Here is a 26,360-nt window from a genome sequence, read left to right on the forward strand (position 1 = left end):
AACCAACTAACCGACCAACCAACTAGACAAAGCTCCAAAACTTTCAACTGTGAATTCAGGACAAATATTCATTAGGTGAAAAATTTTGAACTCTCCCTGAGTCACAACTGTGAAATGAATAGTGAGTTCAGGCAGTTACACTTAAAAATATTTTATTATTGTGAATATAAAAGCATTATTCAGAAACAATCTCATTTCCTAGGAGTTGTCCAGTGGAATACTCCTTTTCTCAAGCTACCTGGAAAGACAATGTGTTGAGTGAGCATCCTGGGAAGAAGGAGTTTTAACCAAGCCATCACACTTGCACTGGTAGGTTTGGTAACTGGCTTACTTTCTTGTACTGAAACAGAATGTATACAGAAGCTGATCCCTGGGAATTATTGATGAGAAATTGCTTTACAAATTCCAAATGCATGAGAAACAGCATGAAGTGTTAGAATTTCACTCTGCTAACCTATACTTGAAAGTAAGGTCAGGAAACCTAGCCAGTGGGGTAGAAGCTAACCACTGAGTTGTCATTTATACCTTTTGGGAGAGGGAAAAATCAGTTTCCACTAATAGAGGACATTGGATATTTAAACTACTCCAGATCAGGCCTTATGTTTAAGAATAGTTGACCAACATATAATGGACTCTACAGTATTTTTGTGTGCTTTTATTTGGTTACAGTTTGGAGTTTTCTTTTTGAGTGTGGTTTTATTTCATTTTTCTGATTTTGTGAGGTTTGTTTTGGTATTGGGTTTCTTTTCTTTTCTTTTCTTTTCTTTTCTTTTCTTTTCTTTTCTTCTCTTTTCTTCTCTTCTCTTCTCTTTTCTTTTCTTTTCTTTTCTTTTCTTTTCTTTTTTTTGAAAGAACTTCAAGTTGGGTGGATACAGAGTCGGGGAGGATCTTGGGAGAGGTAAAGAATATGATCAAAATATATTTAAGTTTAAACCCTGTTTTAATTAAAAATATAATATGATAAAAAAGTAATTTCAAAACTTCTAGTAGATGGAATTATGGAAATTGCTGAGCCAGTCTATTCCATTCTTATGAAAATTGATCATTCGTTTTTAGTTAAGCATTCTCTCTTTGATATTCCATTACCTATCTACATTTTCTCCAAAGGCTTCCAGAAAAAAAATAATGTTGTTGTCAATAAATCTCTTATAGGGTACAGCAGTAGGGAGAATAAATTGCATTGTTTGTCAGTGTATATGGGACTTGTCCTTGTCATTATTTACATTAAACAGGCATGATCTGATTCTCAGAAAAGAAATCAGGAAACTCAGATCTCATGACTCTAGTTCTCTGTTTAAAAACATGTAAGCCCTTCATCTGTCATCTGTAGGTGAGAAAGAGATCGATTTATGTTTTTCAAATAAACATCTGCAATTCACTTATTGAGTTGCTTGAACAAATATGGTAAAACATGTCTTTTCAATTCACTATTTTTTTCCTTGAAAACCACATACACGGGCAGAGAGGCTGCTCAGTGGTTAAGAGCAGCGGTGGTTCTTCTGGAGGTCCTGGTTGAGTTCCAGCATCCATTTGCAGTTCACAATCATCTGTTTTAGGATACAATGCCCCTTTCTGGCCACAGGCACATAGGTGGTGCACAGACATATATGAAGGCAAAATGGTCATACACATAAAATTACATCATCATCATCATCATCTAAAACAAGCACAAACAAGAGACTTGAAGTAGTGTAGCCCAAATCTTTGTTCTTAGGGACCACAAATGATCCTTCCTTTGAAACTGTGTTATTTTCGACCTTGCAAACTTCTTTTCTTTACATTTCTGGTGACCTCCAATACCCCAAATAAGAAATATAAAATTTACAAAAAGTCTCAATATATATGTAAACTATTGTTTTTTACTCTGTTTAAAAAGACATATTTTAATTATTTTTAAGCTTTTATGTATGTAGAGGCAGGTATATAAGCGCAGGTGCCTGTGGATGCCAGAGGCACCTGATACCTATGGAACTAAACTTGTGAGCTGCATAACCTGGGATCTGAGAACTGAACTCAGGTCCTTTGCAAGAGCAGCCTGTGCTCTTACCATTACATGCTTCTCAAGACCCCTCAAGATATTTCATCAGATCATTAAATATTAACCTACAGTAAAACTATTATTGCTTAAATACACATAGTTGCACATATTATTTGTTCAGCTAATAAATACATTTCTTTGGCCATTGATACCTAATTTACTGTCCAAATATTTGAAAATGGCCTCCCAGTTTCTCCAACAAAATTAATTCCACCAGATGAAATGGAGGGAGAAAAGTCTCCCTTTATAAATCTACCTTCATTTTCCTCCTCTTTAAAGTGTGGCTGAAGAAAACTCACTTCCCCTCTAGAAGTCCCAGGTTTGACCTTCTGATGACTGTAGCCTATTAGGGACATGCACAAAACACATAGGAACATAAATATATACATAGTTAAGAATAAAATAAAAACCTCAAAAAAAAAAAAGAAAAAAAAGAAGAATCTCATTTTTGTTTTCATTTCATCTAGGTGGGACTGTGAGTATTTTGCTTAACATATATGAAAAAGATAATTCTTTTTGGTATGCTGGCTAGACAGCTGGTAAGGTATAGGAACGTTTTAGGAGAGAGGGCAGTGACAGATTCAGAAGTAACAAAAGTTATGTTTATATCATGGAATAATGCATTGGGATGAAGGACTCTCTGTGTTTCAATAGTATTTTTATTATTCAGATGAGTTTATTTGTTTAAGCTCCTGGCATACAATTTGTTTTTTGTGAAGGAGGGCAGTGGAGGTTGGTCAGAGCTTCTGTGCATGTAATTTCCAGTTATATGACTTATGCTATAAATATCATATAAATGATATGCAAATAAGGGTAGTGCTGCATGCTCAAAGTTCAGTTCTTGTCAAAGACTCCAGCCACTGGGCACCAAGCTTCAGCTATATGGTGTCAAGTTTGCTCCTGTGTTCGACAGGTAACAGTTTGAGATTTCTGAACCAACTTTGTGAAAATACCATAATAGAGACTAGCTTGCTTTTCTGTTTGTTAAAGAGAGGGTAGCGTAGAAGCTGTAGTCATCAAGACTTTCTTCTGACCCCAGAGAACAGAGTTGGAAGTAGCTGGGTATGAAATGGCATCTGTAGAAGGTCAATGGTTTGTGAGAAAACATCACAGATAGCGTAGAGGCTGGAGGGATAGAACACAGACTGTCTGGGAAGCTAAAAGATGTGTTCACACATGTTATATTTAGATATATAATGAAGATAGGTCACCAGTTTTATAGTTTTGGGAATTAAAATAAGGGAGATGGTTCAGTGGGGAAGAGGACTTGTTGTTCTTGCAGTGAACCTAGGTTCATTTTCCAGCACCCACATAGTGGTTCACAACTATCTGTAACTCCAGTTACAGAGGACCACACACATGGTGCACATATACTCACCTATAAGAGAAAATAAATACATTCTAGGAGGGAGAGAGGGAGGGGAAAGAGAGAGAGGGAGAGAGAGAGAGAGAGAGAGAGAGAGAGAGAGAGAGAGAGAGAGAGAGAGAGAGAGAGAGAGAGAAAGATTCCAACCAAAGATAAAACTTCATAAGCAGGCAGGTCATTTTGAAATAGTCCTTTCCAGCTATTTAAGAATAGAGGCAATTGTGTGTGTCTCAGGCTGTATCATACCCTTGTCCTAAGAGGCCCAGGACATAACCCTATGTAGTGTTTAAGGGAAGGTGGGCCAATCTAGAGCAATTTGACAAATGCAGGGTCAAACTGATGGAGAATATGGCTTTTTTTCTGAGGAGTAAGAATACCCTCTGGAAGGAATTCGGACTCTAACAGTTTTGGGGGACCTTTTGAGCCCTTTTATACGACAAGCTAGTAAAGGACCAAAGTTAGAAGATCAGAGGCAGAAGAAGTTATGTAGGCACAAGACATAGAGACATATAGCCTGTGTAAGGGGAGCAGAGTTTCTGCGATGAAATGTTTTCCTTCTGTGGGTAAGAGAATCTAGAGACCCAAGCATATTACTTCTCATTTTAAAAACTGTCAACTTGAAGTGGGTCAAAGATTCTAATTTAAAACTTACTGGGTATACAAATTATTCTTAAGGGCAGGTTCTATGCCCAACAGTAAATGACCAACCAAATGCCAAACTCCATGGCATTTTTGGAGATTCTTTGTCTTGTAATGCCTTGCCAGGGTATTTTTTATTTGTTTGTTTATTTTTATCTTCAGGTCCTTTTGTATGCACTATGGTTTCTGTTTTTCTGTTTTTATGGGATTCCTGTCTGTGTGACCATGTGTGTCTCTGCATCTATGTGTGCTTCTTGTGCTTTGGCTGCTTTTACTCTGCTTGATTTGTGCTATTTTACTGTGGTTTTTATTTATCTTATTTTGTTTTTATTATTTTTTAGATGCCCATTTCTTTTCTAATGAAAGAGAGAGAGAGATAGATAAGAAATAGTATATGTTTGGATGGCAGGAGAGTTGTGGGATCTGGCAAAAGCTGCTTGGAGGGGAAACCACAAACAGAATATTTTGTATGAAAAAGAATCTATTTTCAATAAAAGAAAAAAAAAATCAGCACTCTGGAGAGGTTGGAATGTTGCAGGTCCAGAGGCTAATTACCCTATCTTGGAGTAAGCAATGGCCCTCTACAACAGCCATTCTTTGTCCCCTCTGTCAGAACTATCACCTGTAACAATAAATAAAAACCTTTTAGAATCTATTGATTTAATCAGGCAACCTTTTTCTACTGATCTGAAAGCTTGGAATGTCATTAGACAACATCTTGAGCCTGTAGAAAAATGTGCCCCCTCCTACTGTGCACGTCCCTCTGAGGTACACACCAACGTATTGTAAACTTGTCTTGATTTACAGTTTTCTCTGTTCTGTGAAACAATAAAAAGTTTTGTGAAACTGCTTCCACATTGGAACATGGAAATCGGGGGAACCTGTATCTGTGCTCCCGGCCATGGTCACTCAAAAGTGGGTCTAGAATAAACTGTCTTATTCTTTTCAAATTAAAACCCCCAAACACTGAAACTGCTAGAGGAAAGCATAGCAAAAATTCTTTGAGGTGCTGGGGTGGACAGAACTTTCTGGTCAGAACTTTAATGGCACAGGCACCTGTCCTATGTGCCAACACGTAAGACTACACGGAGTTAAAAATTTTCTACACAGCAAGAGAAACTATCATCAAAGCAAACAGATAATCCATAACATTGAGGTAAATTTTTAACCACTAATCTCCAAACAGATGGCTCATATTCAGAATTTCAAAGAACTGCAGAAATCAAATAACAATGATATAAAACTACTAATGAACAAATGCGAGTATGAAACAGGCAGTTTTCTAAAAAAAAACAAACACAAAAGTCCAAGTCATTATTATGATTGTGTGTGTGTGTACCTGTAAACAACTGTGTGGGTATAATACAAAAATTAGAAGAATAAGATAGAGCAATTGTAGACAATAGGGAACGATACATCAGGTGAAAAGGAGACCATAAACCTAATTATGTTTTTTAGGTTCTATTTGTCACAGTTTTCTTTTTTTGTGGTAGATAAGTGTATAAAAGTATAATTGATAGTGAAAGTTTGAATCCTTAAGTGAACCTCTATGGCTTCAAAATGTCCATTTTAACTAAGATGGACCAAGTTTAGAACAGAGCAAGAATGTTATGTCTTTGAGTGGCTACCTTAATCTACTCTTGTGAGGTTTTTGCCTGTTTCTTACAATAAAGAGATTTAATTTTTATGAAATTGTTCCATTGAGGATGATAGCCTTTATCTGTTTTTTGTGCTGAGAATTAAGTAAAGCAGTGTTGTGAGTGACAGGAAGGCATAGGGAGGGAGTGTGAAAAAGGAGGTCATGCTTATATTGGAGCAGAGTGCTTGGAGAGAGGGAGAACTGTGAGATGTCTAAATCCTATGGGTAGGGCCTGACATATTCTCCATTTCCTATTATCATATCAGGCAACAAGGACAGCTTGAGTCTTGAGCAACAAGGACAGCTTGTCTGCACTTTGAGAATCCAATTCCCAGGCTCCTTATCTGTTGCTGGAGAAGGGAAGTGGAAGGAATCTACCCCTTTCATGAATGTCCACTCTTTTACCACAGACAGAAAAAAGCTCCAAGCACTCAGATTCCATCCTAGCTTACTCAGGGTACTAAGAGAATAGATCTCCTTCGAGTCTGCAGCATGTTTCCTCTACAAGAGGACAGTGCTTAAAGAGTGGGGAGATCTTTATAGAAACTATTTGGATCTGGGTCCTGATGTAAGACCTTCAGTCACCCACCAAGATATAGTGTCAGCCAGGATCTGTGAGTCCTTGAGCATCACTCCCAACTGGAGATGAATTGGAGAAAGAACCATGTGCAGGAGGCCCACAATTGATCAGAGGTAGCCAAGAAGATCCATATGATCAGTTTTAAGGCTAGCTGCTTTACAAGTTGCTTTTAAATTACACCTATGCTCAGGAGACATTTGAGGAATGATATCACAATTTATGAAGATAGAGGAGAAAGAGCTGGTTGGCATCGATACTCAAAGTTCTTGGTGTAGTTTGTAGAATACTAAATATGTAGCCCAAACAGTTAGTACATTCCATTAACTCAGAATTGTGTTTCACTAAGATCAGTGCAGCTAACAAACTCAAGAGGAAGAACACTCAACAGGAAATTTCTTAGATAGTGAAGGATGAGAAATACATGCAGATGAGAGGGGGCTATAGGTGAAAAACTTTTCAAGCACCAGGACCTATGGGTGTTTATGTCATTAAAGATGAATGATCGGGTGAAGAAGTAAAGGCAGAAGATGACTCTATTCTTCCTGGCTCCAGAATTGGCAATCGACTGATGCATTTCCTGAAAGGTTATAGATTCTATAAGCGCTATAGGATACAGGTTAGTGCTGTGGAATCGTAATGTAGGGCTAATTGGGGCTATTTGTGTCTAGACAGTGTTCTTCACCATAGCTATCTCTGATTATCTAGATTGCCTTTGACTCCTATTTCAGGAGGATCAAGAAGGAGAAAAGAAAGAGGTTATATCATTGGTATAGAAATGCACTCAATTCAAAATAATATTGGATTGGTTCCATCTGCTTTCAGAATACTCTTGTCTTTCCTTGTAGAACTTAAGTTTGACACTTTGTTCATATTGAAAGTAAGGGAATTGGGATTAAACTCATGTCTCTTTTTCCCCGAAGAAATTTAGATACCATGAACAGATCAGCAGCACATGTAACTGAATTTGTACTCTTGGGATTTCCTGGTTCCTGGAAGATACAGATTTTCCTCTTCGTGTTGTTTTTGGTGTTTTATGTCTTGACCTTGTTGGGAAACGGAGCCATCATCTGTGCAGTAAGATGTGACTCCCGTCTACATACCCCCATGTACTTCCTCCTGGGAAATTTTGCCTTTCTTGAAATCTGGTATGTTTCCTCCACTATTCCCAACATACTAGCCAACATTCTGTCTAAGACCAAGGCCATCTCCTTTTCAGGGTGCTTCCTGCAGTTTTATTTCTTCTTTTCACTGGGTACAACCGAATGTCTCTTCCTGGCAGTAATGGCTTATGATAGGTACCTGGCCATTTGCCGCCCATTACATTACCCTACCATCATGACAAGGAGGCTTTGTTGCATTCTGGTATCCTCATGTTGGCTCATTGGATTCCTTGGGTACCCAATCCCTATCTTCTCCATTTCCCAACTTCCCTTCTGTGGTTCTAATATCATTGATCACTTCCTCTGTGACATGGACCCATTGATGGCTTTGTCCTGTGCCCCAGCTCCTATTACTGAATTTATTTTTTATGCCCAAAGTTCCTTTGTCCTCTTTTTCACTATAGCATACATTCTTCGGTCCTATATTTTGTTGCTCAGGGCTGTTTTTCAGGTTCCTTCTGCAGCTGGCCGACGAAAGGCCTTCTCTACCTGTGGTTCCCATTTAGTTGTGGTGTCACTTTTCTATGGGACAGTAATGGTAATGTATGTGAGTCCTACATATGGCATTCCAATTTTGATGCAGAAGATCCTTACACTTGTATACTCTGTAATGACTCCTCTCTTTAATCCTCTGATTTATAGCCTTCGTAACAAGGACATGAAACTTGCTCTGAGAAATGTTCTGTTAGGAATGAGAATTGTCAAAAATATGTAAGTAAAAGCTGTTTCATTCTCACATGTTCTAATAAAGAACAAACTGGAGATGTATCAAGACGTATGAATTCATTCAGTTGTCTTTACTCTTTTTTCTGTCTTTGAGACACTGCCTCATGTGGCCCTGGCTAGCCTCAAACTCATTCTCTAGCCAAGGATGACCTTGCAAAGATCTTTTTTCTCTGCTTTCATATTCCAAGTCCTAGGATTATAGCTGTGTACCACAATGCAGGCTTTGACCTCATTTTCCATATCCAGTGATGTTTTTCAAAGTCTAAATAAAGCGTGATTCCTATGTGAGATGGTCTCCTACTCAGCTACTCATGGTTTTTCGTTATAAACCTCCTCCACCATTGTGACAGAACAATGAAGTCAACTTTGTTTATTGATTTGTTTATATTAGTATTTTCAGTATGAGAACTAAAAGTAACATTCCAGTTCACACATAGTCATTATACTTACTGGAAATAAAAGAGAATTGTTTCAATTTCTAGAACTGGAAAAAGAGACATGATTTAGAATCTAGACAAAAAAGCAGAAAGAAGTGAAGCTTTTGTACAAATTACAGACTTATATTCAGAGAACCTCGACCAGAAACATTTCCATGTCTAATGAGAGGCTCAGTAGGCAAAATGATTTGCTACAAATCTGATGTCTTGACTTCAATCCATAGGGTCCATGCAGTGAATAGGAGAAACCTATTCCTACATGTACTCTTTAAACATGATTAATTGGAAGATAACATTTTGGTCATGGTTTCCCCTCCCTATCTCCTTCCAGATCACCTTTACCTTCCTACTGACTGAACTCTATGCCTTCTTTCTCAGTTTCTTTAGAAAACAAATAAGAAAAAAAAAAAAAAACGACTAAAAAATAGTCAAGGTTTTTCATGTGAGGATTTCTGAAGAAGAGGACTGGAATAAGGAGTCTTCCATGTAGTAAAACAGAAAAGAAATCTTATTAATCCATTTGTATTTCAGAGTTGTTCACCCCTATGGTTTTTAAAGTCATGTTAAATTTCACAAAGACTTTCTCTCTGAAATTACTTTTGGGGTAATATTTAAAACAAGAGACATTTTCTAACCTTGTAAACTGCACAGGGAATATAACATTTCAATGTATACAATGAAGGCAAATTCTTTAATCAAATAAAAGAGTATTATAAAATAAAAAAAGAAAAAGCATGACACACACACATACACACACAAACTAAAAAGGCACAAAATATGAAACTACAATATACAAGCAAAAGACCAGCAGGATAAAAATGCCCAAATAAAGCAATATGAAACACAAACTAAACATACAAAACCCAAACCCCAAAAACCAACCCCCCAAAACAAAAAACAACCAACCAATTAAAAAAATAACCTGTAGAAAATCACCATAGCATTGTGTGTGTTTCTTTTTGCATCCTCTTCAGCATAGTTCCTCGAGTTCCAAGGAGAGGGATTTGATGAGGATGTTCCAAAGTATTTTATGTTTGAATACTTGTTTCTGTAGTTGGTGGAACTTTTTGGGAAGGATTAGGAGGTTATGCCTTTTTGGAGAAGTTATGTCACTGGGTGAGTGTGGCTTTTAGATTTCTAAAGACTCAAGCCATTCCTAGTGTGCTTCCTGCTTCCTGCTTGTAGTTTGTGAGGTGAGCTCCTAGGTATTCCTGCCGATATGCCTTAGCACTATCATCGTAGTCTCTAACCCTGTGAAACCATAAGTCAAATTAAAACTCACTTTTTAAAAAAAATTTTAATATTTTTTATTACATATTTTCCTCAATTACATTTCCAATGCAATCCCAAAAGTCCCCCATACCCCCCCCTTCCCTACCCACCCATTCCCATTCTGTTGGCCCTGGCATTCCCCTATATTGGGGCATATAAAGTTTGCAAGTCCAATGGGCCTCTCTTTCCATTGATGGCTGACTAGGCCGTCTTTCGATACATATGCAGCTAGAGACAAGAGCTCCGGGGTACTGGTTAGTTCATCATGTTGTTCCAACTGTAGGGTTGCAGATCCCTTTAGCTCCTTGGGTACTTTCTCTAGCTTCTCCATTGGGAGCCCTGTGATACATCCAATAGCTGACTGTGAACATCCACTCCTGTGTTTGCTAGGCCCCAGCATCGTCTCACAAGAGACAGCTATATTTGGGTCCTTTCAGCAAAATCTTGCTAGTGTATGCAATGGTGTCAGCGTTTGGAAACTGATTATGGGATGGATCCCTGGATATGGCTGTCTCTAGATGGTCCATCCTTTCATTACAGCTCCAAACTTTGTCTCTGTAACTCCTTCCATGGGTGTTTTGTTCCCAATTCTAAGAAGGGGCATAGTGTCCACACTTTGGTCTCCATTCTTCTTGAGTTTCATGCGTTTAGCAAATTGTATCTTATATCTTGGGTATCCTAAGTTTTGGGCTAATATCCACTTATCAGTGAATACATATTGTGTGAGTCCCTTTGTGATTGTGTTACCTCACTCAAGATGATGCCCTCCAGGTCCATCCATTTGGCTAGGAATTTCATAAATTCATTCTTTTTAATAGCTGAGTAGTACTCCATTGTGTAAATGTACCATAATTTCTGTATCCATTCCTCTGTTGAGGGGCATCTGGGTTCTTTCCAGATTCTGGCTATTATAAATAAGGCTGCTATGAACATAGTGGAGCATGTGTCCTTCTTACCGGTTGGAACATCTTCTGGATATATGCCCAGGAGAGGTATTGCTGGATCCTCCGGTAGTACTATGTCCAATTTTCTGAGGAACCGCCAGACTGATTTCCAGAGTGGTTGTACAAGCTTGCAATCCCATCAACAATGGAGGAGTGTTCCTCTTTCTCCACATCCTCGCCAGCATCTGCTGACACCTGAATTTTTGATCTTAGCCATTCTGACTGGTGTGAGGTGGAATCTCAGGGTTGTTTTGAGTTGCATTTTCCTGATGATTAAGGATGTTGAACATTTTTTCAGGTGCTGCTCTGCCATTCGGTATTCCTCAGGTGAGAATTCTTTGTTCAGTTCTGAGCCCCATTTTTTAATGGGGTTATTTGATTTTCTGGAGTCCACCTTCTTGAGTTCCTTATATATATTGGATATTAGGCCCTTATCTGATTTATGATAGGTAAAGATCCTTTCCCAATCTGTTGGTGGTTTTTTGTCTTATTGATGGTGTCTTTTGCCTTGCAGAAGCTTTGCAGTTTCATGAGGTCCCACTTGTCAATTCTCGATCTTACAGCGCAAGCCATTGCTGTTCTATTGAAGAATTTTTCCCCTGTGCCCATATCTTCTAGGCTTTTCCCCACTTTCTCCTCTATAAGTTTCAGTGTCTCTGGTTTTATGTGAAGTTCCTTGATCCACTTAGACTTGACCTTAGTACAAGGAGATAGGAATGGATCGATTCGCATTCTTCTACATGTTAACAACCAGTTGTGCCAGCACCATTTGTTGAAAATGTTGTCTTTCTTCGACTGGATGGTTTTAGCTCCCTTGTCGAAGATCAAGTGACCGTAGGTGTATGGGTTCATTTCTGGGTCTTCAATTCTATTCCATTGGTCTACCTTTTTGTCACTATACCAGTACCACACGGTTTTTTATCACAATTGCTCTGTAGTAATGCTTTAGGTCCGGCATGGTGATTCCACCAGAGGTTCTTTTATCCTTGAGAAGAGTTTTTGCTATCCTATGTTTTTTGTTATTCCAGATGAATTTGCAGATTGCACTTTCTAATTCATTGAAGAATTGAGTTGGAATTTTGATGGAGATAGCATTGAATCTGTAGATTGCTTTTGGCAAGATAGCCATTTTTACAATGTTGATCCTGCCAATCCATGAGCATGGGAGATCTTTCCATCTTCTGAGATCTTCTTTAATTTCTTTCTTCAGAGACTTGAAGTTCTTGTCATACAGATCTTTCACTTCCTTAGTTAGAGTCACGCCAAGGTATTTTATATTGTTTGTGATTATTGAGAAGGGTGTTGTTTCCCTAATTTCTTTCTCAGCCTGTTTATCCTTTGTGTACAGAAAGGCCATTGACTTGCTTGAGTTAATTTTATATCCAGCTACTTCATTGAAGCTGTTTATCAGGCTTAGGAGTTCTCTGGTGGAACTTTTAGGGTCACTTATATATACTATCATATCATCTGCAATAAATTATATTTTGACTTCTTCTTTTCCAATTTGTATCCCCTTGATCTCCTTTTGTTGTCTAATTGCTCTGGCTAGGACTTCAAGTACAATGTTGAATAGGTAGGGAGAGAGTGGACAGCCTTGTCTAGTCCCTGATTTTAGTGGGATTTCTTCCAGCTTCTCACCATTTACTTTGATGTTGGCTACTGGTTTACTGTAGATCGCTTTTATCATGTTTAGGTATGGGCCTTGAATTCCTGATCTTTCCAAGACTTTTATCATGAATGGGTGTTGGATCTTGTCAAATGCTTTCTCTGCATCTAACAAGATGATCATGTGGTTTTTGTCTTTGAGTTTGTTTATATACTGGATTACGTTGATTAATTTCCGTATATTGAACCATCCTTGCATCCCTGGGATGAAACCTACTTGGTCAGGATGGATGATTGTTTTGATGTGTTCTTTGATTCTGTTAGCTAGAACTTTATTGAGGATTTTTGCATCGATATTCATAAGGGAAATTGGTCTGAAGTTCTCTGTCTTTGTTGGGTCTTTTTGTGGTTTAGGTATCAGAGTAATTGTGGCTTCATAGAATGAGTTGGGTAGAGTACCTTCTCTTTCTATTTTGTGGAATAGTTTGTGAAGAACTGGGATTAGATCTTCTTTGACGGTCTGATAATTAATATTATCTTTTTGTATCTGTTGAAGCTTGTTTTGTGACCAATTATGTGGTCAATTTTGGAGAAGGTACCATGAAGTGCTGAGAAGAAGGTCTATCTTTTTGTTTTAGGATAGAATGTTCTGTAGATATCTGCCAGATCCATTTGATTCATAACTTCTGTTAGTTTCACTATGTCCCTGTTTAGTTTCTGTTTCCATGATCTGTCCATTGGTGAAAGTGGTGTGTTGAAGTCTCCCACTATTATTGTATGAGGGGCAGTGTGTGCTTTGAGATTTACTAAAGTTTCTTTAATGATTGTGGCTGCCTTTGTATTTGGAGCAGAGGTATTCAGGATTGATAGTTCCTCTTGGAGGATTTTACCTTTGATGAGTATGAAGTGCCCCTCCCTGTCTTTTTTCATGACTTTGGGTTGGAAGTCAATCTTATCAGATATTAGAATGGCTACTCCAGCTTGTTTCTTCATACCATTTGCTTGGAAAATTGTTTTCCAGCCTTTCATTCTGAGGTAGTGTCTATCTTTTTCAATGAGATGAGTTTCCTGTAAGCAGCAAAATGTTGGGTCTTGTTTGTGTAGCCAGTTTGTCAGTCTATATCTTTTAATTGGCGAGTTGAGTCCGTTGATATTAAGAGATATTAAGGAAAAGTAATTGTTGCTTCCTGATATTTTTGTTGTTAAAGCTGGAATTCTGTTCTTGTGGCTGTCTTCTTTTAGGTTTGTTGAGGGATTACCTTCTTGTTTTTTCTAGGGCTTGGTTCCCATCCTTGATTTGTTTTTTTTTTTTTTTTTTCTGTTATTATCCTTTGAAGGGCTGGATTCGTGGAGAGATAATGTGTGAATTTGGTTTTGTCGTGGAATACTTTGGTTTCTCCATCTATGTTAATTGAGAGTTTGGCTGGGTATAGTAGCCTGGGCTGGAATTTGTGTTCTTTTAGTGTCTGTATAACATCTGTCCAGGCTCTTCTGGCTTTCATAGTCTCTGTTGAAAAATCTGGTGTAATTCTGATAGGCTTGCCTTTATATGTTACTTGGCCTTTTTCTCTTACTGCTTTTAGTATTCTATCTTTATTTAGAGCATTTGTTGCTCTGATTATTATGTGTCGGGAGGTATTTCTTTTCTGGTCCAGTCTATTTGGAGTTCTGTAGGCTTCTTGTATGTTCATGGGCATCTCTTTCTTTAGATTTGGGAAGTTTTCTTCTATAATTTTGTTGAAGATGTTTGCTGGTCCTTTGAGTTGAAAATCTTCATTGTCATCCACTCCTATTATCCGTAGGTTTGGTCTTCTCCTTGTGTCCTGGATTTCCTGGACGTTTTGAGTTAGGATCTTTTTGCATTTTCCATTTTCCTTGATTGTTGTGCCGATGTTCTCTATGGAATCTTCTGCACCTGAGATTCTCTCTTCCATCTCTTGTATTCTGTTGCTGATGTTCGCATCTATGGTTCCAGATTTCTTTCTTAGGGTTTCTATCTCCAGTGTTGCCTCATTTTGGGTTTTCTTTATTGTGTCTACTTCCCTTTTTAGGTCTAGTATGGTTTTTTTCATTTCCATCATCTGTTTGGATATGTTTTCCTGTTTTTCTTTAAGGACTTCTACCTGTTTGATTGTGTTATCCTGTTTTTCTTTAAGTACTTGTAACTCTTTAGCAATGTTCTCCTGTAATTCTTTAAGTGAGTTATTAAAGTCCTTCTTGATCCTCTACCATCATCATGAGATTTGCTTTTAAATCCCGGTCTAGCTTTTCAGGTGTGTTGGGGTGACCTGGACTGGACAAAGTGGGAGTGCTGGGTTCTGATGATGGTGAGTGGTCTTGGTTTCTGTTAGCAAGATTCTTACGTTTACCTTTCGCCATCTGGTAATCTCTGGGGTTGTTATAGTTGTCTCTGTTTAGAGATTGTTCTTCTGGTGATTCTGATTACCGTCTATCAGCAGACCTGGGAGACAGTCTCTCTCCTCTGAGTTTCAGTGGTTAGAGCAGTCTCTGATGACAAGTTCTCCTCTTACAGGGAAGGTGCACAGATATCTGGTGTTTGGACCTCCTCCTGGCCGAAGATGAAGGCCCAAAACAGGACCTTTCCCGGATGCTGTGTTGCTTTGGCAGGTCACAGAAGCTGTCAGCCTCTGTGGTGCACACTCTCACATGTGCAGACTGAGTTCCTAAGTTCGGCGGAGTCCCGGATCCAAGATGGAGCTTCCTTCTCCTGAGGCAGAGGGCTCCCGTGCAGGGCGCGACCCCTGTCCTCCGGCTGGGAGGGTGCCGGATGTCTGCGGCCCCAAAAGCTAAAACTCACATTTATATGTTGCCATGGTCATACATTTTATCTCAGCAATAGAAAAGTAAGTAATAAAACAAGCCTAATTAATATAGAAAAGGATAAAATAATTCTTTTACTTTTGTGTGATCATAATAAGAATACAGATCAACAGCAAGAGGAACTCTGGAACATATACCATGGAGATTAAACACACTATCAAACAATGAGTCCTTGAAGAAATAAAAAAATTAAAACTTTTGTAAAGTAGAATAAAAATGGAACCACATCATGGTTTTTAGTCTCCATTGAGAAGTCAGGGATTATTCTAATAGGTCTACCTTCATATATTACTTAGTGGGATAGAATGAAATGAGAACTAAGAGAGAACTTTACAGGTCTATGTGCCTAGAAAAGAAATCAGGGCTGGCATGAAATTAGCTTAGCTTCCCTTGGACCTGCTCAGTTTTTTTATTTTCTACTACCCATCTGCATTCTGTTGTGTTCATTACTGATATCCAGAAACACTTTCTACCAGAGACTACCAGTAGCCACTGTTCTGGGTCTCAGGTAGGTAATTTTCACTCTTTTCTATCCTCAGCTGAGATTTGTTCTGTCTCACCCTCAACACAGTAGCAGCCTACTCACATGTGCCTCCAACCCCACTCTACCTTCATTCCCCAGGGATTCTGCCTCTTGGTTCAGACCCAATTAGCTCTTTTCCTTGGACCCTCTAAACTTTCCCTTCTAGGTCATCATCATTCTTTTGTGTCAGCTGATAATATCCAGAAATACTTTCTACAAGGGACCCCTGTGGCAACACTTGGCTGGGACTCAGGTAGGAGATGTTCACTATCCTCTTTTACTATCTGTCTCAGACACAGCCCTGTAGCAACCTGCTTGCAGGTGTTCCTCTGACTCCATTCACTGGTGATTGTACCTCTCTGTACAGATTTAGGGGACTATTAGTTATTTCATCCTTGTTTCTCCAGAATACTCTTTGTCCTACTGCAGCACACTTTTGAAGCCCCTCCTTTTACTGCATCATCACTCTGGGGACCCATCCTATATGAACTCGATATCTCACGCTTTTTCTCAACTTCTCTCAGTCTATTCTCTTCAGTCATTTCTATTCTCTTCTTCCAGTAAGTGACTTGCAGAAGCCCTCTACCAGGGATTCCAGAGTTCCTACACTTGCTTAAGATCTTGAGAGGTCAAGAGCAACAAAAGAATGAAATGCTCATCCAACAAGACAAGACCAGATATTAACACCTAGATAAACCTCAATCATTCTAATTCCAGATGTGTAGATATTAACACACACACACACACACACACACACACACACACACACACACACACACACAAACACACACCAGAACATATTATATAAACAGGTAAGACATTGTACCTATATGAGGACTTAAGAACCCTAATAAAAATCTGTAGGTTCTTAGAAATCCAATATAATTAGCATGAGTCAAGAACATTGAAACTGCAATTATCTCTATGTTCAAGGACCTTAAAGAGGATATAAATATAGTCCTTAATTAAATCTGTAAAAACACACACAGTGAAATGAAATAATAAAAACACTTGGAGACATAAAATAGAAATAGAATCACTAAAGAAAACCCAAACTAAAATAAAACTGTTAATAAAAACTTAGGAAGTTAAAAAAAAACTTTAGAGGTGATCCTCAACAACAAAGTACAAAAGATTGAAGGGAGAATCTAGGCATTGATAACAAGGTACAGAGAATGGTCATGTCAATCAAGAAAAAAAAAAAAGGTAAATCTAGAAAAATGTAAGCATAAAGCACCTTGTAAATCTGAGACACTAGAAAAGACCAAATCTATGAATAATAGAAATAGAAGAAGACAATAAACCTACATCAAAGCATAGCGAATAATTTAAACAAAATTATAAGAAAATGTTCTTTTTTTTTGATTGTTAAAACTTACATTTTTTGCCGGGCAGTGGTGGTATACACCTTTAATCCCAGCACTTGGGAGGCAGAGGCAGGCAGATTTCTGAGTTGGAGGCCAGCCTGATCAACAGAGTGAGTTACAGGACAGCCAGGGCTACACAGAGAAACCCTGTGTCAGAAAAAAAAAAACTTACATTTTAATAACACAATAACATTTTCCAGATGATAATAACATTTAAAGTTCTATTGTAAAAGTAATATAAAATTAAATAAAAACATAAAAACCCCACAATTCATAACTTCACCACCTTAACAAGTACATTCATTTCTGTGTATTCCTTTATAGAACTCTTCCACACACCTAATACATACATAGCCATGCAAGCAACACTCAACTCTGTTTTCAGGAACAAGAATGTTCAACAGACTCTTTAAAGTCATTTGACAAAATGAACAGTCATTTCGAATATTTACATCAGACGTATAAATTTATGGTCTTATAATTCTCAAATACTAAAGAACTAGGGTGTCTTCTCTCTTGTAGACCTGAAGGAAAAGCATCCAGAACCTTCTACAGATGAGGTGGACACATATAAATGACAGGAGTATTTTTCCAGAAATGTCTACCATCCCAGTCATAAGCCTTTTGCCGGTTCTCAAGAACCAGAAGAAACTGCATTTGAAGGATGGCTTTGATCTGTGACATCTACAACCAAGCTTCCTGTGTTGATGGCTGCATACAGCTGTACTGCAGAGGAATGCATGCAGATACCTACAGTTTGGAAGCATCTGGGCTCTTTTTGCACCTGAGTCTGTGGAGAGTAAGTCTATTGATGGGGTGTACACTCCCATTCCAATGTTGGTGAAGAAAATTAAGCATATTGTTTAAAATTGCAAGCCGATAGTGGCCCATTTGAAGTCCTTTCCCTGAGAGGTTATTAATGCTGCATACTATCTGTACTTTTTACTTATTCACAAACATTGTGATTAGAACCTGTTGATACAACATGGAGATATGAAAGCTTTTGATTCCACAACAGATCCACCATTACACATTAAGGACACTCCCTGCTCCATGGTAGGGAGTTAGTGTAGCCCCCCCGACTTTTGGACAAATAGCAAACGCTTGTCTTTGCAATTTCCCAGAATCCCTTGAGGTGGCCTAATGGCTGAGAAAACAAGGTTGAATTAGTGTACTTTGCATGGCTTGGTGAGCAGTGTCCTTGGAGGTCAGAGGAGGGCAACAGAGAGCCTGTAACTCCAGTTACAGGCAGGCATGAGCTGGCCATATGGGTGCTAAAAACTGAATCCTGGTTCTCTACAAGAGCAGCCTACACTCATAACCTGCCCATCTCCACAGCCCCTAAAAATAAATAAGGACTCAGATTCAGACTTAAGAGTCTGAATTTTATTTTATCGTCTATTTAAATACTATACACAGGCAGGATATTCATGTGAATCTCCCTTTTCCCTTTGCATTTCTACCAGTTGAATCCAGAGCTGCAAAGTGCAGGTCAAGCCCACTACGGCAAAGCTGCACTCCAATCCCACGCTTGCTTTTTTAGGGTCTACACTCTATGTGCACTGAATCTTATGAGCACTAAGCTTAATTAGTTTTGATTATTTTTTAGGATTAATTTTTTTATTAGGTATTTTCCTCATTCCAATGCTATCCAAAAAGTCCCCAATACACCTCTGCCCCCTACTCCCCTACCCACCCACTTCCAATTTTTGGCCCTGGCTTTCCCCTGTACTGGGGCATATAAAGTTTGCAAGTCCAGTGGGCCTCTCTTTCCAGGGATGGCCGACTAGGCCATCTTTTGATACACATGCAGCTAGAGTCAAGAGCTCTGGGGTATATGCCCAGGAGAGGTATTGCTCAATCCTCTGGTAGTATTATGTCCAATTTTCTGAGGAACTGCTAAACTGATTTCCAGAGTGGTTGTACAAGCTTGCAATCCCACCAACAATGGAGGAGTGTTCCTCTTTCTCCACATCCTTGCCAGCATCTGCTGACACCTGAATTTTTCATCTTAGCCATTCTGACTGGTGTGAGGTGGAATCTCAGGGTTGTTTTGAGTTGCATTTCCCTGATAATTAAGGATGTTGAACATTTTTTCCGGTGCTTCTCTGCCATTCAGTATTCCTCAGGTGAGAATTCTTTGTTCAGTTCTGAGCCCCATTTTTTAATGGGGTTATTTGATTTTCTGGAGTCCACCTTCTTGAGTTCTTTATATATATTGGATATTAGTCCCCTATCTGATTTAGGATAGGTAAAGATCCTTTTCCAATCTATTGCCCGCACTTTTGTGTTCCCCTGGTAAGAACACGCTCAGGGCAACCGGAATCTTCTGCAGCACAAACTTTATTGCTTACCCCATTAGGAGCCAGTGGAGAAAGGAGCCAGAGAGAGAGCCAGAGAGAGAGAGAGATGGCGGAGCCCCCTCCCTTTTATGGAGGACTGTCCTCCGCCTCGGACGTGTCACTCCCTGATTGGCTGCAGCCCATCAGCCGGAGTTGTCGTCACGGGAAAGGCAGAGCACATGGGGTGGAAAGCTACCCCGGCACATGCGCAGCTTGCTTGTTTACTACTTAGAACACGTGTGTCAGTGCCGGGTGTCAGTGCCATCAGCGCCATCTTGTAATGGCAAATGTGAAGGCGGCTCCTTACATCTCCCCCTTTTCTTTTATATAAGAGCAATAGGCCACCCATATTAATGAGAGTGGAGATAGAGGTCAAATCCCCAGTGTGTAAAATAGGGGCTTTACACAAAACCTCCTCCCAGGCTCATCACCCAAAGGGGTCTTGGTCCGCTCCCGTGTCGTTTTTCCTGGGGGAAGGACACTTGGACACTCAACCTTCTTGAAAGATGACATGTCTCCCTAGAATAGGCTCATATATGCCACAGAGCCCTTCTACTGCAGTGCTTAGCCGTGCAACTCTCTCGGGCTGCTGAAGCACACTCACTCTATCCCGTGCAATGAGACTAGCCTCGTGGGGTGCAAGAGCTGAGTGGCCAGCGACCTATTGCTTAAGCATAGATAACCATATATCAGGGGAAGCACCATGTTCTAGTGCTGCAAGCGCCTGGGAAATAACCACCATGTTTGTCTCTCCTAGTTTGGGCCTTAAGCTTACAGACCAATCAAAGAAGCAACACTAATCCACAGCAAAGAACAGCTCCAAATAATTCCACCCCCACCCATTCTTTAAAGAAGGAAAATGTTGAAAAGATAGTCCTTAGGTCAGGGACAGGTCCAAGTGCGTGGGGCAAGTCTCAATTTTTGAAGGATCTGTTCAAATTTAGCCGTCCAATTCTGTATCTCCCAATGCTGCTCTCCCTTTGTTGTTATCGCACTGGACATCACCAAGACGAGGGACATCAGTATTCCTTTGGTCAGTCTGGATTTTTCGGGTGAGTCTCTCTGGTATCCAAAATGGGTTTTCTTCATTCTGTGGAAAAACACAAACAGCTCCCCTGGATCTTATCAAAATAGGATCCGGGCCTTTCCATTTGTTATTTAAAACATCTTTCCATTTAACCATCTCTTTGGGCCTATCTGGCTCTGAACAATGTCGTTCAGCCGCGGTATGGCCATGAGAATCAAGATTTAAAAAATTGAGTGTAAAAAGTGCTGTAGACACAGACACTCTTGGTACTCGGGGTAGAGCCTCCTCGACTCCCCCTTTCTGTTTTATTAGATGGAAGTCCAGTCAGGTGGGTCACATCCATCTGATGGCAGAACTGTTGGAATTTTTGAGATGTATAAGCTGGTCCATTATCAGTCTTAAGGAGTTTGGGTTTTCCCCAAGCACTCCATGCCTCAAGGCAATGTTGAATCACATGTGAGGCCTTTTCTCCAGTTAAAGGAGAGGCAAACATGATGCCAGAGCATGTGTCAATGGACACATGGAGATATTGAAGTTTTCCAAAGGAAGAAACATGTGTAACATCCATTTGCCAGACCTGTAGAGGTCGAATACCGCGTGGGTTAATTCCCACATGAGGAACTGGCAAGAACTCACAGCAGCTTTGACATTGAGTAACAATGTCACGGGCTTCTTTTCTCGTCAAGGAGAAACGGCGGCGTAATGTTTCAGCCGTCACATGAAAATTGTTATGAAAATTTCTTGCAGCCTCTATCGGGGATGTTAGGGCAGCAGCCACCACTTTAGTGGCTTTATCTGCCAAATCATTCCCCAGAGCCATGGGGCCAGGTAGGCCTGAATGGGCTCTAACATGAGTAATATAAACAGGAAATCTTCTAGATAACAAAACTAATTGTATCTGCTGAAAAATATTGGCAACTTTACTGGAAGGCTTAATCACTCCAGCCATTTCTAAAAAATTAAGGGGTTCTAAAAAGGTTTTTAAAACTTCTAAAACCACTAAACACTCTACCACTTGAGGTGAATTTTCATTATATTGTTTGGATACTACTTCACCATTAGCCACATAGACACCTATGCCAGTTTTTGATCCATCAGTATATACCACAACCCCATTTTTAAGTGGGTTTCTTACTGTTATTTGTGGAAACACAACAGATTGATTTTGGGCGAACTGTAAAATTGGATGTTTTGGATAATGGTTATCTATTTGTCCTGAAAAGGAGGTAACTAAAACTGCCCAATCATTAGATGTGGCTGCCAAGGTCTGAACCTGTCAAAAGTCCAATCTCTCTACTCTGGAGTCAAAGCAGCAGCGTTTGCTCGGGCCTGCGTTTGTGCAGCCTCTTGCCATAGAGCTCTCCATTCCATATATTTGCCCGCATTGGGGAGAGCGGCTTTTGCAATCATTTGCCAGTCGGCAGGAGTTAGTGCCATGCCGGCAAGCCTGTCTAACTGCACCAAAGTAAAATTAGCATTGGCTCCATATTTACGGACCAATTCAGCAAGCTTTTTCATCTGTATATACTCTACTGGAGCGTGGACACACCCACCCTCAGCTCCTTCAAAGACCGGAAATGCCTGTTGCATCTTCCTTTGTTCCTCTCTTGGAATGAACGAGTCTGCGCACTGCCTCTCTGCGCAGGGCTGACGCACTACACAGGGCGGGGGCTCCGCATAGGGCGGAGGTGCACTATGACCCTGAAGCCGACTGCCCTGAGGCCAAGCAGCAAGCTGGCCTTTGCCAGCCGCTTTTGGCTTTTTTCTTGACTTAAAAGCTTGAATTTCTCTCTCATAACGAGCTGCTCCCTCCTCTAAGTCTGTTTTCTCAGAAGGGCTAATTTCTTTATCTGATTCACAGCTACTAAGAACTGGCTCTTTAAACTCATCTCTTTTCTCCTCTTTCCTTCTAATCTCTCCCCAGGTATTTTTCCCTGACATTAACTTTTCTTTTTTCCTTTGTTTTTTTCTCCTCTTTCCTTCTAATCTCTCCCCAGGTATTCTTCCCTGACATTAACTTTTCCTCGGGTTCAAGACCCGTGGAAAGGCCTGTATACTTATTTGGCGCGCCATGCTTTCTCTTTTTTCCTGCTCTCTCTCCCCGCTTTACTTCTGATAGACTGTCTTGAATTTTGTCCAGAATTCTCCACCCTGCCTTAACCACTTGTTGACATATGAAAATAAATAAAAGGGCTTTTAACACTAGAGAAAGTTCAAGACCAGACATACCTTGTAAAGCTGTAACAAACGGAATCCGTTCCCCAGCTGAAGAGTTCTGAATCTACGTCGGATCCTTCTCAACAGTCTGTTTCCGGGAACACTTCATTAACCACAGTTCCCCAGCTGAAGAGTTCTGAAACTACACTGGGTCCTTCTCAACAGTCTGTTTCTGGGAACACTTCATTAACCACAGTTCCCCAGCTGATGAGTTCTGAATCCACACTGGATCCTTCTCAACAGTCTGTTTCCGGGAACACTTCATTAACCGCTCCTTCTCCGTGATGCAGTAGCTCGCGGGTTCTGGCACCATTTATTGCCCGCGCTTTTGTGTTCCCCTGGTAAGAACACGCTCAGGGCAACCGGAATCTTCTGCAGCACAAACTTTATTGCTTACCCCATCAGGAGCCAGTGGAGAAAGGAGCCAGAGAGAGAGCCAGAGAGAGAGAGAGATGGCGGAGCCCCCTCCCTTTTATGGAGGACTGTCCTCCGCCTCGGACGTGTCACTCCCTGATTGGCTGCAGCCCATCAGCCGGAGTTGTCGTCACGGGAAAGGCAGAGCACATGGGGTGGAAAGCTACCCCGGCACATGCGCAGCTTGCTTGTTTACTACTTAGAACACAGGTGTCAGTGCCGGGTGTCAGTGCCATCAGCGCCATCTTGTAATGGCAAATGTGAAGGCGGCTCCTTACACCAATCCTTTGGTGGTCTTTTTGTCTTATTGACAGTGTCTTTTGCCTTGCAGAAGCTTTGCAACTTGATGAGGTCCCATTTATCAATTCTCGATCTTACAGCACAAACCATTGCGAATCTATTCAGGAATGTTTCCCCTGTACCCATATCTTCAAGGCTTTTCCCTACTTTCTCCTCTATAAGTTTCAGTGTCTCTAGTTTTATGTGGAATTCCTTAATCCACTTAGATTTGACTTTAGTACAAGGAGATAGGAATGGATCAATTCGCATTCTTCTACATGATAACCGCCAGTTGTGCCAGTACCATTTGTTGAAAATGCTGTCTTTTTTCCACTGGATGGTTTTTGCTCCCTTGTCAAAGATCAAGTGACCATAGGTGTATGGGTTTATCTCTGGGTCTTCAATTCTGTTCAATTGGTCTACTTGTCTATACCAGTACCATGCAGTTTTTATCACAATTGCTCTGTAGTACAGCTTTAGGTCAGGCATGGTGATTCCACCAGAGGTTCTTTTATCTTTGAGAAGAGTTTTTGCTATCTTAGGTTTTTTTGTTGTTCCAGATGAATTTGCAGATTGCTGTTTCTAATTCCTTGAAGAATTGAGTTGGAATTTTGATGGGGATTGCATTGAATCTGTAGATTGCATTTGGCAAGATAGCCATTTTTACAATGTTGATCCTGCCAATCCATGAGCATGGGAGATCTTTTCATTTTCTGAGATCTTCTATAATTTCTTTCTTCAGAGCCTTGAAGTTTTTATTATACAGATCTTTCACTTCCTTAGTTAGAGTCACGCCAAGATATTTTATATTATTCGTGTCTATTGAGAAGGGTGTTGTTTCCCTAATTTCTTTCTCAGCCTGTTTATTCTTTGTGTAGAGAAAGGCCATTGATTTGTTTGAGTTAATTTTATATCCAGCTACTTCACCGAAGCTGTTTATCAGGTTTAGGAGTTCTCTGGTGGAATTTTTAGGGTCACTTATATATACTATCATATCATCTGCAAAAAGTGATATTTTGACTTCATCTTTTCCAATTTGTATCCCTTTGATCTCCTTTTGTTTTCGAATTGCTCTGGCTAGGACTTCAAGTACAATGTTGAATAGGTATGGAGAAAGTGGACAGCCTTGTCTAGTCCCTGATTTTAGAGGGATTGCTTCAAGCTTCTCACCATTTACTTTGATGTTGGCTACTGGTTTGCTGTAGATTGTTTTTATCATGTTTAGGTATGGGCCTTGAATTCCTGATCTTTCCAAGACTTTTATCATGAATACGTTTTGGATCTTGTCAAATGCTTTTTCCGCATCTAACGAGATGATCATGTGGTTTTTGTCTTTGAGTTTGTTTATATACTGGATTACGTTGATTAATTTCCGTATATTGAACCATCCTTGCATCCCTGGGATGAAACCTACTTGGTCAGGATGGATGATTGTTTTGATGTGTTCTTTGATTCTGTTAGCTAGAACTTTATTGAGGATTTTTGCATCGATATTCATAAGGGAAATTGGTCTGAAGTTCTCTGTCTTTGTTGGGTCTTTTTGTGGTTTAGGTATCAGAGTAATTGTGGCTTCATAGAATGAGTTGGGTAGAGTACCTTCTCTTTCTATTTTGTGGAATAGTTTGTGAAGAACTGGGATTAGATCTTCTTTGACGGTCTGATAGAACTCTGCACTAAACCCATCTGGTCCTGGGCTTTTTTGGTTGGGAGGCTATTAATGACTGCTTCTATTTCTTTAGGGGATATGGGACTCTTTAGATCATTAACCTGATCTTGATTTAACTTTCGTACCTGGTATCTGCCTAGAAACTTGTCCATTTCATCCAAGTTCTCCAGTTTTGTTGAGTATAGCCTTTTGTAGAAGGATCTGATGGTATTTTGGATTTCTTCAGAATCTGTTGTTATGTCTCCATTTTTATTTCTGATTATATTAATTAGAATTCTTTCCCTGTGCCCTCTAGTGAGTCTGGCTAAGGGTTTATCTATCTTGTTGATTTTCTCAAAGAACTAGCTCCTCGATTGGTTGATTCTTTGAATAGTTCTTCTTGTTTCCACTTGGTTGATTTCACCCCTGAGTTTGATTATTTCCTGCCATCTACTCCTCTTGGGTGAATTTGCTTCCTTTTGTTCTAGAGCTTTTAGGTGTGTTGTCAAGGTGTTAAGGTGTACTCTCTCTAGTTTCTTTTTGGAGGCACTCAGAGCTATGAGTTTTCCTCTTAGAAATGCTTTCATTGTGTCCCATAAGTTTGGGTATGTTGTGGCTTCATTTTCATTAAACTCCAAAAAGTCCTTAATTTCTTTCTTTATTCCTTCCTTGACCAAGGTATCATTGAGAAGAGTGTTGTTTAGTTTCCACGTGTGTGTTGGTTTTCTATTATTTATTTTGTCATTGAAGATCAGCCTTAGTCCATGGTGATCTGATAGGATGCATGGGACAATTTCAATATTTTTGTTTATGTTGAGGCTTGTTTTGTGACCAATTATGTGGTCAGTTTTGGAGAAGGTACCGTGAGGTGCTGATAAGAAGGTCTATCCTTTTGTTTTAGGATAAAATGTTCTGTAGATATTTGCCAGATCCATTTGATTCATAGCTTCTGTTAGTTTCACTGTGTCCCTGTTTAGTTTCTGTTTCATGATCTGTCCATTGGTGAAAGTGGTGTGTTGAAGTCTCCCACTATTATTGTATGAGGTGGAATGTGTGCTTTGAGCTTTACTAAAGTATCTTTAATGAATGTGACTGCCCTTGTATTTGGAGCATAGATATTCAGAATAAATAGTTCCTCTTGGAGGATTTTACTTTTGATGAGTGTGAAGTGCCCTTCCTTGTCTTTTTTGATGACTTTGGGTTGGAAGTCGATTTTATTAGATATTAGGATGCCTACTCCAGCTTGTTTCTTCCTACCCTTTGTTTGGAAAATTGTTTTTCAGCCTGTCATTTTGAGGT

The 26,360-nt window shown here is 39.7% G+C and overlaps 1 protein-coding gene across 1 annotated transcript; it reads left to right on the forward strand.

The window, feature by feature from the left end:
- The first annotated feature begins 7,162 nt into the window (after positions 1–7,162).
- On the forward strand, positions 7,163–8,137 carry LOC147001799 (olfactory receptor 11H4-like). The gene has a single exon (XM_085828960.1). The coding sequence runs from the start codon at positions 7,163–7,165 to the stop codon at positions 8,135–8,137; it is 975 nt and encodes a 324-aa protein (XP_085685086.1).
- The last annotated feature ends 18,223 nt before the right edge of the window (positions 8,138–26,360 follow it).

The sequence above is a fragment of the Mus caroli genome, unplaced genomic scaffold (assembly GCF_978045245.1).
Source record: "Mus caroli unplaced genomic scaffold, Mus_caroli_1 scaffold_12, whole genome shotgun sequence".
In the NCBI taxonomy this organism is placed as follows: Eukaryota; Metazoa; Chordata; class Mammalia; order Rodentia; family Muridae; genus Mus; species Mus caroli.

Bases quoted from the DNA above. Each gene is read 5' to 3' on its own strand.
- LOC147001799 (XM_085828960.1), top strand. From the start codon at position 7,163: ATGTCTCTTTTTCCCCGAAGAAATTTAGATACCATGAACAGATCAGCA.